The following is a 19393-nucleotide window of genomic DNA, read 5'->3' as shown; positions in this document are numbered from 1 at the left end:
TACCGTTCGGTAAACATTTTTCATCTTTTTTATTCAACATCCATTATTTATTTTCCTACAATTCTTTAAATGCATTCATAGGTTTTGGTACATTTTCAAAGACACAACCCTGATATTGGCAGACCAGGCTATCTGAAGATATCGGCTTCTTGACCCAGGATGCACCAAACATTGATTTTCATTGTTCTTATACATATATATATATATATATATATATATATATATATATATATATATATATATATATATATATATATATATATATATATTCCGATATCCGGCTGTAGATTACTCTCTGGCAGATTACTCTGCTATGAACGCCTTTCGCATTTATAGGAGGTTAATTTCCCTTAATTCTTGTAGAAATTGCCGGAAATATATATATATAAGTTCTTTATATGTTTAAATATTTATCAATAGCGCTTTAGTTTGGTTGTTTTTACAGAAAAATCGTTGTTTTTTTTTTAATTTTTTTTTGCATTGCATAACATGATTGAGTTTTGCCAAAGAGAAAGGAATATTCTTTCTCTTTTCCCTTTGCATGTTATGCAATGCAAAAAAAAACGATTTTCCTGTAAAAACAACCAAACTAAGAACTATGAATAAATACTTAACCATATAAAGAACTTAAAACTAGGTTATATAATCTCTATAAATAATAAAAAATTCAAAAATTCAAAATGAAATACAATTCTCTTCCTTTCATAGCTTTTTAATATTTATTTTGTGTTGATTCCCTGTTTGAATTTTTGATGCATTAATAAATATAATAATTAATTCAATTTTTATTTTCATTATTAATTTTTCTAGGATATTCAGCTTTATATATATATATATATATATAACTACTTCATTTACTCACATAAAATTAATATACGAAAGTATAAATTTATGCGTAAACTTTAAGTATTTACTTCAAAAGTGCTCAATACGTAGGTAGAGCTAGTTAGTAAGTTATAAAATATATATGGCGAGTAAGCTACACTGAATATTTCATAACTGCCGTCTTGTGTTGTGTCATTCTACCAAAATAAAAGTAAAGTGAAATTGTATTAATATGAACTTTGTGTTTATAAAAATGTACAACTGTCAAAACGTAAATGTCAAAAGCACTCTCGGTCTATCTATCAAGATATTCATACGAGGGGCGTGCAATAAGTAATGCTTCTGACCCACTTTCCATAGCAGTAGAGCAACGAATCTTGACACAGTTATTAGTCTTTCTCTACATAGGAACCACACAGAGTTATGCATTTCTCCCATCGTTTGATGCAGCTCTGGAGACCGTTTTTGTAGAACACCCGAGCTTGGTCCTCCAACCACGATGTGACTTCAGAAATCAAGTCTGCATCATCTGGGCAACGCTTTCCTTTTAAAAACAACTTCATGGCTGGGAAGAGGTGAAAGTCGGAGGGTGCAAGGTCAGGAGAGTAGGGAGGATGTGGAAGGATTTCATAACCACACGCCCATGCTTCTTATCTGGCGGCATGCGAGTTGTGAACCGGAGCATTGTCCTGCAGGAGGAGGTTACCTTTGTTGATCTTGCCCTGCCTCTTGATTTTGATAGCTTCCCTTAATTTCCTCAAAAGTGAAGCATAATAGGCTCCTGTAATTGTGGTACCCTTTGCCAGGAAATCTGTCATCACTACTCCGTCCTGGTTCCAGAAGACTGTGAGCATGACCTTGCCAGCGGAGGGCTGCACCCTTGCCTTCTTTGAAGGTGGTGAGTCCAAGTGCTTCCACTGCATTGACTGGGCTTTGGTCTCTGGATCATAGTGATGGATCCAGGTTTCACCTGTGCAATCAGTCTTTTGAAAAACTTGGACTCATCTTCTTGGCACATGTCCAAATTCATCCTCGAGCACTCGACGCGTTCTCGCTTCTGGAATGGTGTGAGCAACCTGAGAATCAATCGAGCGGACACCTTATGCATATGCAAATGATCATGAATGATAATTTCCACAGACCCTGTACTAATCTTGACATCTTGGACTATTTGGCGAATAGTAATGCGCCGATCTTCCAAAATGGCAACCTTAACTTGGCGAACAGATGCCTCATCAATGGCTGAAGGGGGACGGCCATGTCTGAGAGCTGTTTCCGCAGACATCTGGCCATGTTTGAATTCACGATGCCAGCGTTTTACAAGGTCATATGATGGGCCATTATCACCATAAGTTTCTTTCATTTCATCAAAAGTCTCCTGTGAGGTGCGTCCTTTTAAATACAAAAACCGGATCACTGCTCGACATTCAACAGGCTCCATTTCACACCTGATTCAGTTCAAACACCTGTAAAACAGAAACCACAATTAATTCAGAGCTGTAATTTGCCACATAATCCGTAGAGATATAAATCATTGCACGTTCAAAATTTCAGCTTGATCAGACAATTAGAAGTGGGTCAGGGGCATTACTTATTGCACGTCCCTCGTAAATCTCCTCTCATTGAATTACATGCTAGGCACTCCGGTAGTAATCTGTACCCTTTCTGTCTGTCTCGTTATATATAAGACCTATCTCTATACCTCAACAATATGATCACTCACAATGAATATATATAATATCTAGCATCTCACAAAACTCAACAACATGATCACACACATGAACACACTAAGACTCTTACTAACAAGAACACTTAATAAGACAGTATGCAAAATGTGTATTTGTCTGTGTGTCTGTGTGTCTGTCTGTGTACGTTTCCCTACGCAATACGTCTGTCAATTTTTAGTCTACAGACTCGAAATTTGATAAATAGGGTACTGAGATTTAGGAAAATCTTCGTGATCGGTTTTCGACCAGAAATTTGGCTGTTAAGGGGTCAAAGTTCAACGATTTGACCTTTGAGAACTCTACAAAGCTCCTCCGACAATTTTCGGTCTAAACACTTGAAATTTTAGATATAGGTTCCTTGGACATTGATCGTACCTTATAACTTTATTTGAGCCCCAAAACAATAAATGTTAAGGGGTCATAATAGGTGTCAAAGTTTTTAAAAAATTTACCTCTGCGGTATCTACTAAATTACTCAGACAATTTCTAGTCTTAACATTTGAAATTTTACATAAAGTGTATTCAGAAATAGGGTAAGCTTTTTTCAATCGGGTTGGGTCGAAAATCTTTAGTTACCAATATATAAATCTATGTATGTATGTATGTATGTATGTATGTTTACATATCGACCTAAAACATTCGACAGAGGTGACGGATTTTACCTATATCAGTATCGTTTTGAAGTTTGACCTTTCAGGCGATAAATATCGAAAAATTGGCTAAAACATTACTATTTTCGCTTTTGGCGGTGGTCGTAACAGCATAAACGTCAGTTTTCACCCCGTTCTTTTCCTCCTTTGCGATACTGGTTTGAGCCTGCCTTCCTACTACCACTTTTTTTTTTTTTTTTTGCTCAACATACACATCTAAACACCGGCAATGCCGGGCTGAAATGCTAGTCTATATATATATATATATATATATATATATATATATATATATATATATATATTTATATATATATATATATATATATATATATATATATATATATAAGTAAACGTGTCTGTGTATCTGTCTGTTTATCTGTCTGTGTGTCTGTGTGTCTGTGTACATTTCACTACGCAATAACTCTGTCAATTTTTAGTTTACAGACTCGAAATTTGATATACAGCGTACTGAGATTTGGGAAATCTATGTGATCGGTTTTCGGCCAGAAATTTGGCTGTTAAGGGGTCAAGGATCAACGATTTGACCTTTGAGAACTCTACCAAACTCCTCCGACAATTTTGGGTCTAAACACGTGTAATTTTAGATATAGGTTCCTTGGACATGGATCGTACCTTATAACTTTATTTGAGCCCAAAACAATAAATGTTAAGGGGTTATAATAGGGGGCAAAGTTAAAAAATATTGACAGCTTTTTTTGCTTATCATACACCTCCAAACACCTGGGCGACGCCGGGAACCATGCTAGTATATCTATAAAAGTGAACGTGTCTTTCTGTGTGTCTGTGTGTCTGTCTATGTACATTTCATTACGCAATAACTCTTAATTTTTAGTCTACACACTCGAAATTTGAGATACTGAGATTTGAGAAAATCTATCTGATCTGTTGTCGGCCAGAAATTTGTCTGTCAAGGGGTTAAAGTTCAACGATTGTACCTTTGAGAACTCTACCAAACTTCTCCGACAATTTTGGGTCTAAACACTTGAAATTTTAGATATAGGTTTCTTGGACATGCATCTTACTTAATAACTTGATTTGAACTCAAAACAATAAATGTTAAGGGGTCATAATAGGGATCAAAGTTTTAAAAATTTGACCTCTGCGGTGTCTACCTAATTACTCAGACAATTTCTGGTCTAAACATTTTAAATTTTACATAAAGGGTATTCATATTTAGGGTAAGCTTTTTAATCGGTTTGGGTCGAAAATTTGAGCTATTAATATATAAATGTATGTATGTATGTTTGCATGTCTGCCTAAAATTTTCTACAGAGGCGACAGAATTTCACAAGATCTGTATCGTTTTGAAGCTCGATTTTTCAGACGACAAATACCAAAAACTTCCACTCTGAATGAGATTGAACTATGCAAAAAAAAAAAAAAAAAAGAAAGAAGATCAAGATGTTCTTTAATGAAAACAATGGATATATTTTTTTTAAATGTTATTAAATCACGTCAGTCGTTCACCAGGAAAACAAAGGCTTTCAAAAAGAAATAACTTACTTAAGATGATATTAATAATGACCGACAGTATTAAAGCTGATCCGGATAAAATTTGGAAAAATGCCATAGTTGTTCTGCGTTCAAGTCTGTTAATTAAAACAAAATGAAAAAGAAAAAAATGAAATAAATAGTTTAAACATTTATATTACTAGTATAGGAACGTTGTAGGGTCGCTGTGTATATATATATATGTATATATACTTTGATACATGAATATCACCATGAGGCATTTTAGAGTTGGCTATTTATTAAAGTATTAGTGTGGGGTCACCCTTTAATTAACATTGCTCCCAGGTTCACTCTGATCTGGAGTCGGCATTAAATAACCCAAAAGAGTTGATATGCCGTAAAACAAAAGCAACCCACCAACCTCTTGAAGAGATTTTAATTCAAAATGAGATGGTGCTACTTTCGTGAGATTTAGTACTTTCCATCCCAAAGGTAATTGCTAATTCACAAATAAAACCATTTTTTATTGATGTTACCTTCAAACTTATTATGTATAATATATATATGTGTGTGTGTGTGTGTGTGTGTGTGTGTGTGTGTGTGTGCGCGCGTGCGTGTGTGTGTGTGTGTGTGTGTGTGTTTCCGATCAGTGCAAAAGTTTTACCGGTTTGTAAAATGAGGCATTTTAAACTATTGTAATTTATTTTATGTGCATTATTTTTGCTAAAATATATCACCATGATAAATTTATAACTTTTTTTTCAGATTTATAACTTTATAAATTTATAATTTTATAAATAGATTTATAACTTTATAAATAGATTTATAACTTTATAAATAGATTTATAACTTTATAAATTTATAACATTTTTTTTTCAGATTTATAACTTTTATTTTAAGCATCATTCATATTTCTCTGCAATGTTCTCGTCCATGTTGACCCGAAAACGACCTTCTTTAATCAACAGAAAAAGCCGATTAGTTAATGTGTAACCAAATCCCTTAACAGGGACAGTTCTCCGAGTCAAGAAATATAAATCATTATTTATGACTGTTACAAGATCGGCTAAAAAACATGCCAACAATGATGCACAACGGCAACAAACAGTTCAAACCTCGTTAGTCCCAAACTAAACTTAATATCTAGTCATCCACATACAGTATTGTTTCGCTTTATCACAGCTCATCAGTGCGGCTAGACAGGCAACTACCTCAAGCTAAAATGGAAACCCAAACGCCCATACGACAGTCAAAGCTTCTCACCATTACGCTATTCGGTTGTTGCTGTGCGAGTAGTGAATTAACGATGTTTTGACATCGTCCAAATGCCGGAGCTCGATTTGTTTAGACAATATATATATATGTGTGTGTGTGTGTGTGTGTGTACATGTATATATTATATATGTATATATATGTATATACAGGGTGACCCAAAAAACAGAGGACATTCAATGCTTTTCTGAGAATTTTACAGTCAACAGAGAAAAAGGCCAAAGAGCCTAGTGTTTTGATATGATGTTTTGAATATAATAAACTAGTTATGACCAAAGTTTCATTTCATTCGGACAAAACACTAAGAAACGGGGCCTAATTAGAGTCGGGGTCCGTTTTTTTGGGTCACCCTGTATATGCATATATATATATATATATGTGTGTGTGTGTGTGTGTGTGTGTGTGTGTGTGTGTGTGTGTGTGTGTGTGTGTGTTCGAATACTTACCTCATAATCATGAAGAACATAATGATATTGCCAACCACTTCCATCAACGACGTCAGGAAGTAATTCAGATAATAATTTCCGGATAGTTGAGCCGCCGTCATATAAAACATGTTGTACGTCAGGCCGTTCATTAATCTGCAATTGTACAATCGGAGGATAAATGTATTACTGATCTGTTTTTATTAATGAATAAACATTGGTAAAATTAACGGAGAGCGTCTCTTTAAGTAAATCCTTTTTTTTATTTTTTCTATTTTTCATTTGATCTTTAAAAATCAGAACAAACATGTCGTATAAGTTCCATGTGACCGTTTTCGATTCTCTGTCGATTCATCATTGGATGAAAAAAGCAAATGAACAAGAAGATGGAGAAAAACAACTGCTTCTGAGATAACCTTCTTTTTCTCCAGCGTTCTTTGTGTTGCTGGTCGGACAATTCGAACCCGGATACAAGTATTATGAACCCCGGTTTAGTAACTATTCGCCCAGCGCAACAAAATGTGAAAGAGATACGCCTTGTATATTTTCAATGTAAACACACTAGTGTGATTCTAAAGTGAGCTCCGACAAAATCTTGCAACGTGACTTATTTATGAATCATCAATTTGCTATCTCTCGAAAGGGCTCGCCTGTATAGAACCTTCATACACATGTATGTATGTATGTATGTATGTATGTATGTATGTCAGGTCATGTCATATGCTACTGGTACCATGTAACCCAGTACTACCTGCCTCATGGTCGGGTCACCGGCGACTAAACTGGTTCCCCCACCACACTTGTTTGGTGAGGAGGGCGGCTAGTCTCCCTGAAGGATTAAAAACAAGACCTTCCAAAGGGCGAATGAACTAGCACCGTGTATATTTGTGTGTGTGTATATGTGTATTGGGGTGGAGAGGGCTCCCGTAAGCCGTGGTGAAGGCAACCTTTCTAGGAGAAGCAAATCTCTGATTTAAAAAACACTAAAGCGGAAGACCAGTACCCGCATTAAGCTGGTCTGCAGTTTAATTTGTTGCTGGCTATCTTGCTCTGGCTTGTTGCTGGATCTCAACATTTTGAACCGAGAGAGAGACTTAGCTGTCGTACAAAGCTAAGACTCTTTAACATCATATTTGTATAGATACTCCCTCAGACATTTGGGCTCATGGATTTTAAATGTCTGAGATAGTGGCACTCGTCTGACAACACGTTGCAATCATCATGGAAGTCCAAACGAAAGATCGATCACTGTGGAGAAAACCCATCAGAGAAAGTTGTAAGATTTTTGAAGAGCAGCGTGTAGATCTTGCTTTCTTAATACGTGTTTTTAAAAAGCAAGACGATAATATAATGTCAGAGAAATTACAACAGGAACTGCACTACGTGTAGCAGATACTTTTTGTTAAAAGCTGGTTTTGTTAATTATATGAAATCATGCAATTAAAGACAGGAACAACAGTCTTATGAGGAGGCTTCTACAGCACATCTGGCAATGCTAAGTTGTCATATTTGTGGTCTAATCTGCAAATCTAAATGTGACCTGACACGACATTAGAGGATTCACAATATTATCATGCGATCACCTTTACAAGAAGGAAAATTTTTATGTCAGATTTGTGAACTTTCATGGAGTACTAAAGCTGGATTAAAAAGTCACCTATGTTCACACGGACGCAATAACACTTAACTGAAGAGATAGCAAACTTCTGTTAAGAAGTAGCAATCATTATGTACCTGTGTGTGTGCGTGCGTGCGCGCGCGTATGTGTACTAACTAGCGTTATTCGGTCGTAAAATATATTTAAATACGATAATTTAATTTATGCAGATTTCGTATTTATTGTTATAGACCCAATTATCCACTGATTTTTATATTTTATCCAATTTATATTGTATGGTAGTACTCGCTGTTATCTGAGTTAACGACAGTCTATGCTAATCTGAACCGCAATCTTATAATTGCGTTATGTATTTCTGGCTTCGCGTAGCCATACAAAGATAATCTGTTTCCTTTTAGTTAGTGTTTTTAGTGCTATTTAAAAAAAAAGATGTGAATTTGTTAGGTTACTTCCCTTTTTCATTTGTAAGTTATAATTTTTGCTGGCTGGGAAAAATAACACTTATTTGATTACTTTTATTTCTATACTAGCAGTTCAGCCCAGCTTTGCTCGGGCTCTATGTACTGTTCATAACTTTATGTGCATATATATATATATATATATATATATATATATATATATATATATATATATATATATATATATATATTAAAAGGTTTGACTAATGTCTAGGTAACTTACATCTAAAATTTCAAGTATTTAGACCAAAAATTGCAGAGGAGTTTGATAGAGTCCGCAAAGGCAAACTCTTTCGACTTTGGCCTCTTGCCAACCAAATTTCCGCCCCAAAACCGATTAAAAGATTTCTGCATATCTGAATAACTTTTATGTAAAATTTGAAATGTTTAGATCGAAAATTGGTTGAAGAGTTTGCTTGAGACCGCAAAGGTCAAACCTTTTGAACTTTGACCCCTTGCAAGCCAAAATTTCAGCTAAAAACGATTAAAACGCTTACCTTATGTCTGAATACACTTTATGTAAATTTTCAAATGTTTATACCAAAATTCGGCTGAGTAATTTGGTAGAGACCACAGAGGTAATTTTTTAAAACTTTGACCCCAATTTTGTCCCCTTAACATTTATTGTTTTGGGCTCAAATCAAAGGATAAAGTTAGATACATATCCAAGTAATCGATATCTAAAATTTCAAGTGTGTAGACCCAAAATTGTCGGAGGAGTTTGGTAGAGTTATCAAAGGTCAAATCGTTGAAATTTGACCTCTTAATCGCCAAATTTCTGGCCGAAAACCGATCAAATCGATTTTCACAAATCTCAGTACCTTATATATCAAATTTTGATTCTGTAGACTGAAAATTGACAGAGTTATTGCGTAGTGAAATGTACACAGACACACACACACACAGACAGACACTTTCACTTTTATAGATATATAGACTAGCATAGGTGCCCGGCGTTTCTCGGGTATTTGGAAGTGTATGTTGAGCAAAAAAAAAAGCGGTCACTTCTTTTTTAACTCCCATTATGACCCCTTAAAATTTATTGTTTTGGGCTCAAACCAGGTTATTAAGTTAGATCCATGTCCAAGAAACCTATATCTCAAATTTCAATTGTGTTGACACAAAATTGTCTGAAGAGTTTGGTAGAGTTCTCAAATGTCAAATCGTTGAACTTTAACCCCTTAATTGCCAAATTTCTGGCCGAAAACTAGACTAGAAATTGACAGAGTTATTGCGTATGGAAATGTACACAGACACACACGCACACACACTCACACACACAGGCAGACACTTTCACTTTTATAGATATACTAGCATTTCGGCCCGGTGTTGCCCGGGTGTTTGGAGGTGTATACTGAGCAAACAAACAGAAAACGATCAATTTTTTTATTTGATCTCTATTATGACACTTAAACTTTATTGTTTTGGGCTCAAATCAAGTTATTAATCGCCAAATTTCTGGCCGAAATCAGGTCACATCGATTTTCACAAATCTCCACACCCTGTATATCAAATTTCGATTCTGTAGACTAAAAATTGACAGAGTTATTGCGTATGGAAATGTACACACACACACACACACACACACACACACACACACACACACACACACACACGCAGACACTTTCACTTTTATAGATAGATAGATAGATAGATAGATAGATAGATAGATAGATGTGCAGGTGATTTCTGTTGTTTTTATATGCCGCATTGTTAATAATTTGCGCAATTTTTTCTGAACTACAGTTGTTTTTTTATTTATTTATTTACTTTATCTCTTTATTATTTTATCTTTGTTTAAACCTCACAAAACCATATGTATGTGTGTGACAGTTCTATATGTTTGCATATTTCCTGATGCCTTTTTTTGTGTTCAATTCTATAGTTTATTCGAGGATTATGTTGACGTAGACAGCGAAATAGCTCTCTGCGCACAGGTATACTTACACTAATCTCCCCCCCTCTCTCTCTCTCTCTCTCTCTCTCTCTGTGTATATATATATATATATGTATATATATATATATAATGTTAAAATTCCACGTATGCTACTAGAAAACGATTTAAAGGTTATATGTTACTTTTGTATATAATACTAGCACTTTAGCCCGGCGTTGCCCGGGTGTTTGGAGGTGTATGCTGAGCAAAAAAAAATATATATATATATAAAAAAGGGATAATTTTTTTTAAATTTGACCCCTATTATGATCCCTTAAAATTTATTGTTTTGGGCTCAAATCAAGTTATTAAGTTAGATCCATGTCCAAGGAATATATAACTAAAATTTCAAGTGTGTGGACCAAAAATTGTCGGAGGAGTTTGGTAGAGTTCTCAAATGTCAAATCGTTGAACTTTGACCCCTTAACAGCGAAATTTCTGGCCGAAAACGAATCACGTCGATTTTCATAAATCTCAGTACGCTGTATATAAAATTTTGATTCTGTAGACTGAAAATTAACAGAGTTATTGCGTAGGAAAATGTACACAGACACACACACAGACACGTTCACTTTTATAAATATACTAGCATTTAAGCCCGGCGTTGCCCGTGAGTTTGGAGGTGTATATTGAGCAAAACAAAAAAGGTGGTAGTAGGAAAGCAGGCTCGAACCCGTACCGCAAAGGAGGAAAAGAATGGAAAAAAAACGAGACGTCTTTGCTGTTACGACCATCGCGAAATCGGAAATTACGGAAGTTTGAATTAAGGCTAGACAATCGAAAAGAGGGGATGACTTTTGAAAATATCGGCGAAAAAAGCGATCCCTCCCTGTAGAAAATGCCCAGTTGAGGGTGAGGAAGTAAATTTTTAGCCAATTCTTCAGTATTTGTCGTCTGAAGTGTCGAGCTTCCAAACAATACTGATCTTGTGAAAATCCGTCGCTTCTATCGAAAGTTTTAGGCAAACATGCAAACATACATACATTTATATATTAATAGCTCAAATTTTCGACCCAAACCGATTAAAAAGCTTGCCTTATCTCTGAATACTCTATATGTAAAATTTTAAATGTTTAGACCAGAAATTGTCTAAGTAATTTGGTAGAGACCGCAGAGGTCAATTTTTTAAAACATGTCCCTATTATGACCCCTTAAATTTAGTGTTTGGGCTCAAATAAGATTATTAAGTTAAATCGATGTCCAAGTAACCAATATTTAAAATTTCAAGAGTTTAGACCCAAAATTGTCGGAGGAGTTTGGTAGAGTTCTCAAAGGTCAAATCGTTGAACTTTGACCCCTTAACAGCCAAATTTCGGCCCAAAAGCGGATTGCAAACATTTTCCCAAAACTCAATACCATGTATATCAAATTTCGAGTCTGTAGACTGAAAATTGACAGTTATTGTGTAGTAAAATGTACACAGACAGACACACACATACAGACAGACACTTTCACGTTTATATATATATATATATATATATATATATATATATATATATATATATATATATATATATATATATAAGCAAAAATACCCGTCATTGACTGGGTTCAAAAACAGCCTACAGAAAATGGACTCTGATTTATGAAAGTATGATACGTTATGAAAAGGAAGGGTTGTAAAGAGATAGCTTCGGATTTGGGGGTATCAAAACCAAAGCAAATATGATGAAAGTAAAAATAAAATAGATACACGCCCTAATTTATTATACCATACCTGTTCACACTAAAACACTTATCACAATATTCTGTGATTCTATATTAAAAAATTTTGTTAAACTTTGTGACATATTTCCATTCTATGGAGGTCAGGCGCGAACGAACACCCCATAATTTTATTATACCATATTTCTTCAAACTGAAACATAATTATCAAAGTATATTTGCGCAGACAGATATGAAAAGTCTTTATTAAGGTTTGTGCCTATTTCCATTCTATAGAGGCCAGGCGCGAACGCAGACCCCACAATTTTATTATACCATCCCTATTTAAGTTAAAACATACTTATCAAAGTATCATTATGTACATCTATATCAAAAACACTTGTAAACTTGTAAAAAAAAAAGTAAATAAATAAGTCTTTTGGAACGCTGATATTAAAGCTAAAAGTCTTTTCATATCAGTTTGCACTCTGGAGACGAATGCGTGTTCGAGATAAGTGTATTTTAATTTTTATGTTTAATTTCTAATATTAATAACTACATTCTATTTCAGTACTAAATTTATATTTTTATTTCCTGATTGTTTTATTTAATGATAGCGTTTTCTCGTCATAAATGTTTATTATATCTACCATGTTGATTGCATGAACGGATTAGGAAATTGTATTCATTGTTAATTCGTGAGAGATGAATCTATCACCATACTTTCCCTTTAAAAAACACGCCAGTTGGACTTTTATTAAGTACAATACTTTATAGATTTTTTTTTAAGGAGAGTAGAGAACGTTTTGTGGAAGCGTTGTTGGCAGCTCCCGTTACTCTCGCTTCTCTTTATTTGTCACTCAGTCCTCATTTTTTTAATGAGTGATTTTTCTGACAAAGGGAGAAGAAAAAGCTGTATTCTAGGTTGGCAGTATTTTGCATGAACAGTCGACAGAGATGGCGGAAATTTTCTGTTTCTATCCTTGTAGCCATGTCACTAGTAAGGGTGCTGGAGGTAAACGTTGTCTTTATTTGTCACTCAGTCCTCATTTTTTTAATGAGTGATTTTTCTGACAAAGGGAGAAGAAAAAGCTGTATTCTAGGTTGGCAGTATTTTGCATGAACAGTCGACAGAGATGGCGGAAATTTTCTGTTTTTATCCTTGTAGCCATGTCACTAGTAAGGGTGCTGGAGGTAAACGTTTTATCTGGGCTGACGTTATCCGCCTGATAGTCAGGGACCCGAACCTTGGATTAATCACTAAGGAGGCTGTCCTATCAGCAGGTGCAAAGTACTGAGGCTGCTGTATTGCCATTTGGTGAATGGATTCTGGACCATGCAGTAGCTTTTGGTGTCTCTGGTGGGGCCTCTCGATGCCATACTAGTGGGTAATTGTTACGGCTTTACCTTATCAAGTGGTACAAAAAAAAATTCTTCGTTACTTTTCTCTCTTAGTTTCCCCTCTCTGTCCTGCTCTAAGCAAGTCTGATGACCTAGTCCACAAACTCCAAAATTCCATCATGACAAGTTTCAATAAAAAAATACACGATTAAACCCGGATCTGAAACTTCCAACGTAGACCCCCCCCACTACCATGTCTCCTTCTCCAACATAAGGGGTCTACGTTCTAACCTTCCAGAGGTTGAAGCCCAATTACAGGAGACTAAACCAGACCTTTTATTTTTAAGCGAAACCGAAATTGGACAGACTATTTCCCTAAATGAGTTCGTAATTAAAGGATACTCTAACCTAACTTCCAAATCTGACCCCCAAGATCGCCATGGGCATGGAATATGTGCCTATATAAAAGATGGCTTTCCATGTGGTAGGGACATCTCCAGAGAAGATCCTAACTTACCCTATATGTGCTTCCGAGTAGCACTAGCTCACACTACGGCATTTATATTTACTCTCTATCACCCCCATAACAGCGGAGTTACTATCTTTAAAGCATATCTGAGAAAATTGACCAAGTTCTATCAGCATATTCTTCAGCTAACTCACGTATGTGGAGACTTCAATGTTCACAATGTGGAATGGTTGACCCACTCAAACAAGACCGATGATGAGGGGAGATTCTGTCATGATTTCTCCATTGCTTATGACCTCACTCAGATTGTTCAGGAACCCACCCGTGTGCCCGACAATGACGGCCAGTATGCAAATCTCCTAGGCCTTTTTCTCACAACTTGCTCAGAACTATGTTCAGTTTCCGTTCTGTCTCCTCTTGGATCTCCCGACCACTCAGTTGTATCAATTAAGATAAAAATGAAATGTAATAAGTCCTCAGACGTACCTCTCCATCGTACAGTATATCGATACACTATGGCTGACTGGGTTAGTTTCCGTACATTTATATCGGATCTTCCTCTGCGTTTCATGTTTAAAAAGGATGTGTCGTCTATAGTATCAGACCTGACGGAATGGTTAATTGTAGGTATAGACAATTTCATACCCTCGAAAAAGTTCCAGCAAAAACCTAACAGCCAGCCATGGTTTTCTCCAGAATGTGCTGCTGCTATTACGCACAGAAATCACTTTTTCCGCTGCTTCCAACGTAATAGATGTATGGAAACTAAAGCCGCTTTCAGGACTGCCAGCAACCATTGTAAGAAAGTAATAAAGAACGCAAGAGAGTTGTATGCTCAGTCCGTCAAGTCCAAAGTAGCTGAGCAGCGGCTTGGTTCCCACCAGATTTGGCAAATAGCAAACAGAAACCTGAACAGAAGCGTATGCTCTATCTCAACTGTCATCAATAAACTGAGGTAATCTCGTTAGCATCAGACAAAGCCAAACTCTTTGCCAAGAACTTTGCAGCGAATTCTACCCTTTGCGACCAAGGCCGCCAACACCCAATATTTCCTCCTGTATCAGAAAACACACTATGTGATAAACAAATATCTGTACGTGATGTTGCCAAGTTAATCAAAAACCTTGATTCAAGTAAAGCAGCCAGTCCTGACGGTATTCCAATTATAGTACTCAAAAAACTTCAACAAGAACTAGCGCCCATACTTACAAAACTGTTTAAACCTTGTCTTAAGGAGAATTGCTTCCCATCACCCTGGAAAATCTTATCAGTATGCCCTGTATTTAAGAATTCAGGTGATCGTTCATCCCCCTCTCAGTACAGACCAATAAGACTCTTGTGCGTCATGAGTAAGTTGCTGGAATCTGTGTTAAATAGAGAAGTAATCAACCATCTCAGCAAAAATAACCTTCTTAGTGACACTCAATATGGTTTCCGTTCTGCTAGATCTACAGCAGATGTGCTTACAATTATATCTCATAGGATTAGCAAATCTCTCGACAGAGGCAACCTTTCTAGGGCAATTGCTCTTGACATATCAAAGGCCTTTGATAGGTTATGGCATAAAGGTTTACTTCACAAGATCTCCAGCTATGGTATAGCTGGAAATGTCTTCTCAATTATTAAATCATTTCTCTCTGATAGGTTCATAAGAGTAGTAGTTGATGGGCAAAAATCAGAAGCTCACAGTATTAATGCTGGAGTCCCTCAGGGGTCCATCCTGGGCCCAACTCTTTTCCTGATCTACATTAATGAGCTTCCAAATCACATTCTTACATAATTCGTAGACATTTTTGCTGACGACACTACCATCTATGGTAGCACATCTAAGACAGTAAACGACTAAGTTCTCTCCGATTCTTTCTCCTCTGATCTTGATCACGTTGTACAATTCGGAAAGGAGTGGCTGGTTACTTTTAATGCATCTAAAACCAAGCTTCTATATTTACATCATCAACGTTCTGATCCCAATCTGGCATCAATTAAAATGAATGGCTCTCGTCTTGGGGAGGCCTCAAGTTTTGACAGGCTTCTGGGCTTCACCATTACTCCTGATCTTAAATGGAATATGTACATCAAATCTGTTGCCAAGGCCGCTGGAAAAATGGTCGGATTCTTCTATCGATCCAGTAGATATCTCACTGCTGATGCGATTCTCTATCTATATAAGAGCCATATACGTCCAAGGATGGAATACTGTTGCCACATATAGGCAGGAGCTGCTAGAAAAGACTTGTCCTGCCTTGATAGGGTACAAAATAGACTTCGTGGCCTGGTGGGAGATGTCCTTTTCTCTTCGCTGTAACCTCTATCTCACAGAAGAGATGTTGCGAGTTTGTCTCTGCTTTATCGTTATTTTCATGGAAAGTGTTTGACTGAGCTTCAATCTATGGTCCCCCCTCGCCAAACTTTCACAAGAAACACTAGACTAGCTGAAAACACTATCAATAATTCTCCCCACTCTTTATCTGTGCCTAAACCTAAACATAGATTCCATGATCAAAGCTTCTTTCTTAGAACTGCACGCCTGTGGAATTGTCTTCCGTTTTCCTGCTTTCCAGCTGTCTATAATATGGTTGTCTTCAAGTCCAACGTGAACAAGTTTCTGATGAGCCGTTCCACTTAAGTTAACAAATTTACCGAACTTCCATTACTATCGATTACTATATTGTCCTTTTAACTACTGTACACTATTTAACCCTTATCCTTGAGTGGCCTATCGGCCTTGATAAGTGATAACGCCTATGTAAAAAAAAAAAAAAAAAGGTTTTTAAAAAATTTTTATTCACATACTTTGTAGAGCAAGCGCGTACGCAGACCCCACAATTTTAATGAATCATCATTATGCCAGATCAAACATACCTATTCCTGTGTCTCGATAATCTTCTATCATTATATGTGATCAGTTTTCTATAATAGTCAAACATATAAGAGCCTATTCGTGACCAGACACACACAGAGACGTTCAGCTTTATATTATAGATATTATATTATAGATATCATATTATATAATTGAGAATGTGGGTGAGAAGACATTCTGAACATATATACTCAACGAGTTTTGGATTTACTGACTTGAAATTTAATATATAGGGTATTCAGACACGTGGAAAAGTTTTTAATTCGGAAAAGTGGCTGCTAAAGGGTCAAAATTAAAAATTTGGTACGTGGGGTTCGTCAAATTTTTAGCTATTTCTCAAACTGGTTCACGATTACGCATACACGAATCGTTCATATTATGTTAATAATAAATAGGTTTGAAAACACTTTTTAAATATCATGTTAAGCTGGCCTAATGGTATTCGCACTTTACTCACTGTCTGTAGGTTTTGGTTTCGATCTCAGATCGTGTATCTTTTACTTACAAGAAGTGAACTGTTTAGAAAAAAAAAATTACATTCGCATGCCCAGGTCTTAGTTTCTTTTCGTATTTTTTTCTTTTTACTTCATTTTTTAAAGGAATTTTAGGTTACGTTTAATACCGGACAACGTCGGGTACATCTGCTTATATATATATATATATATATATATATATATATATATATATATATATATATATATAGATAGATATATAGATATATATATATATAACTACTTCATTTACTCACATAAAATTAATATACGAAAGTATAAATTTATGCGTAAACTTTAAGTATTTACTTCAAAGGTGCTCAATACGTAGGTAGAGCTAGTTAGTTAGTTATAAAATATATATGGCGATTAAGCTACACTGAATATTCCGCTTATGCGCATAAGGCTGAAGAATCCTAGAGTGGATGAAACGCGGAATATTCAGTGTAGCTTAATCGCCATATATATTTTTAACTATATGCATATATATATATATATATATATATATATATATATATATATATATATATATATATATATATTATTTAATTATATATAAACAGTGAACCTATATGATTGATCGGCCGGCCGCACGGATCAAACCTAAGACTTTGTGATATTCTTGCGCACAAACGCTAAATAGAATTCAATGGAGAAAATGGATTTATATATTACTGTTTTTTTTTTCGTGAAACAATTCCTAGACAGAGTAAACATCCTCTAACCAACCTGATAATTATAATTTAATATTTAAATATTTTACATTCACACACACTACTTAATTTATTATGTCATATTATATAGTATCAGACGTAGTAAAAAAAATAATAATTACCCATTTATCAATACAATGATGGTCATTAACCTTGCCGTCCCATCAGTTATAAGCGTCTTAATTCCCACTTTACACGCTTCCGGTGTAGCGATTTCATCTTCTGGTATCTTATCAATATCAGTCTCTTTTATCGTTGGAAGTAGCGCGCATGACGTCTTCATGCACGTTCCCCAGATGTCGTCGAAGTTAACGCCGTTCTCTTTGGCTGCACGATGCAAAATTTTCTTGCTTTCTTTCATCTTGCCATTTGTCAAAAGCCAACGAAGAGATTCCTCGATGTACCTGTAGGAAATAGACGAAACAAATGCATGAAACAAATCAATGAATTAAATGAAACAAATAAATAAAACAAACAAATGAATAAAAACAGATGAATATAATGAAACAAATGAATAAAACAAACAAATAAATAAAATGACACAAATGAATAAAAAGAAACTAATGAATAAAAAAGACGAATGAATAAAAGAAACAAATAAAAAACAGATGAATAAACCTAACAAATGAATAAAATGACACAAATAAATAAAACAAAAAAATGTATAAAATGACACAAATGAAAAAAACACACACAAATGAATAAACGGAAACAAATGAATAAAACGAAACAAATGAATGAAACAAACAAATGAATAAAATGAAACAAATGTATACTACATAAAAATGAATAAAACGAAACAGATGAATAAAACAAAGAAATGAATAAAACAAACCAATGAATAAAACAAACAAATGAATAAAACAAACAAATGAATGAAACGAAACAAATGAATAAAACGAAACAAATTTATAAAAAGAAACAATAGTAATAAAATGGAACAAATGAATAAAACGAAACGAATGAATAAAACAAACAAATGAATATTACAAACAAATAAATCAAAATAACAAATGAATAAAACAAACAAATGAAACAAAGAAATGAATAAGACGAAAAAATGCATGAAAAAAACAAATGAATAAAACAAACAAATGAATAAAATAAACACATAAATAAAAAGAAACAAATACATGAAACGAAACTAATGACTAAAACGAAACACATGAATAAAAACAAACAAATGAATAAAATAAACAAATGAATAAAACAAACAAATGAATATATTAAACAAATGAGAAAACAAACGAATTAATAAAACGAGCAAATGGATAAAACGAAAAAATCGATAACAAAAACAAATGAATGAAACGAAACGAATGAATAAAACGAAACAAATGAATGAAACAAACAAATGAATGAAACAGAACAAATGAATAAAACGAAACAAATCAATAAAACGTAACCAATAAATAAAACAAAATAAATGGATATAATAAAAACAAATGAATATAACAAACAAATGAACACACATAAACGAATGAATCGAAG

General features: G+C 34.8%; 1 protein-coding gene across 1 annotated transcript in view; it reads right to left on the bottom strand.

Moving 5' to 3' along the window:
* The window catches only part of LOC145256450 (solute carrier family 22 member 21-like), a 93008-nt gene that overhangs the window by 18455 nt on the left and 55160 nt on the right, over positions 1-19393 (bottom strand). The window contains exons 5-7 of the mRNA XM_080115376.1: positions 18025-18306; positions 6394-6528; positions 4727-4812 (exon numbers count right to left, since the gene is read on the bottom strand). Of these exons, the coding sequence (XP_079971502.1) occupies positions 4727-4812; positions 6394-6528; positions 18025-18306 (503 nt within the window). The remainder of the gene's footprint in view (positions 1-4726; positions 4813-6393; positions 6529-18024; positions 18307-19393) is intronic.

Source organism: Euprymna scolopes, chromosome 32 (assembly GCF_053919585.1).
Source record: "Euprymna scolopes isolate OS-2025 chromosome 32, ASM5391958v1, whole genome shotgun sequence".
NCBI lineage: Eukaryota > Metazoa > Mollusca > Cephalopoda > Sepiida > Sepiolidae > Euprymna > Euprymna scolopes.
This window is presented reverse-complemented; position numbering and strand designations above follow the sequence as displayed.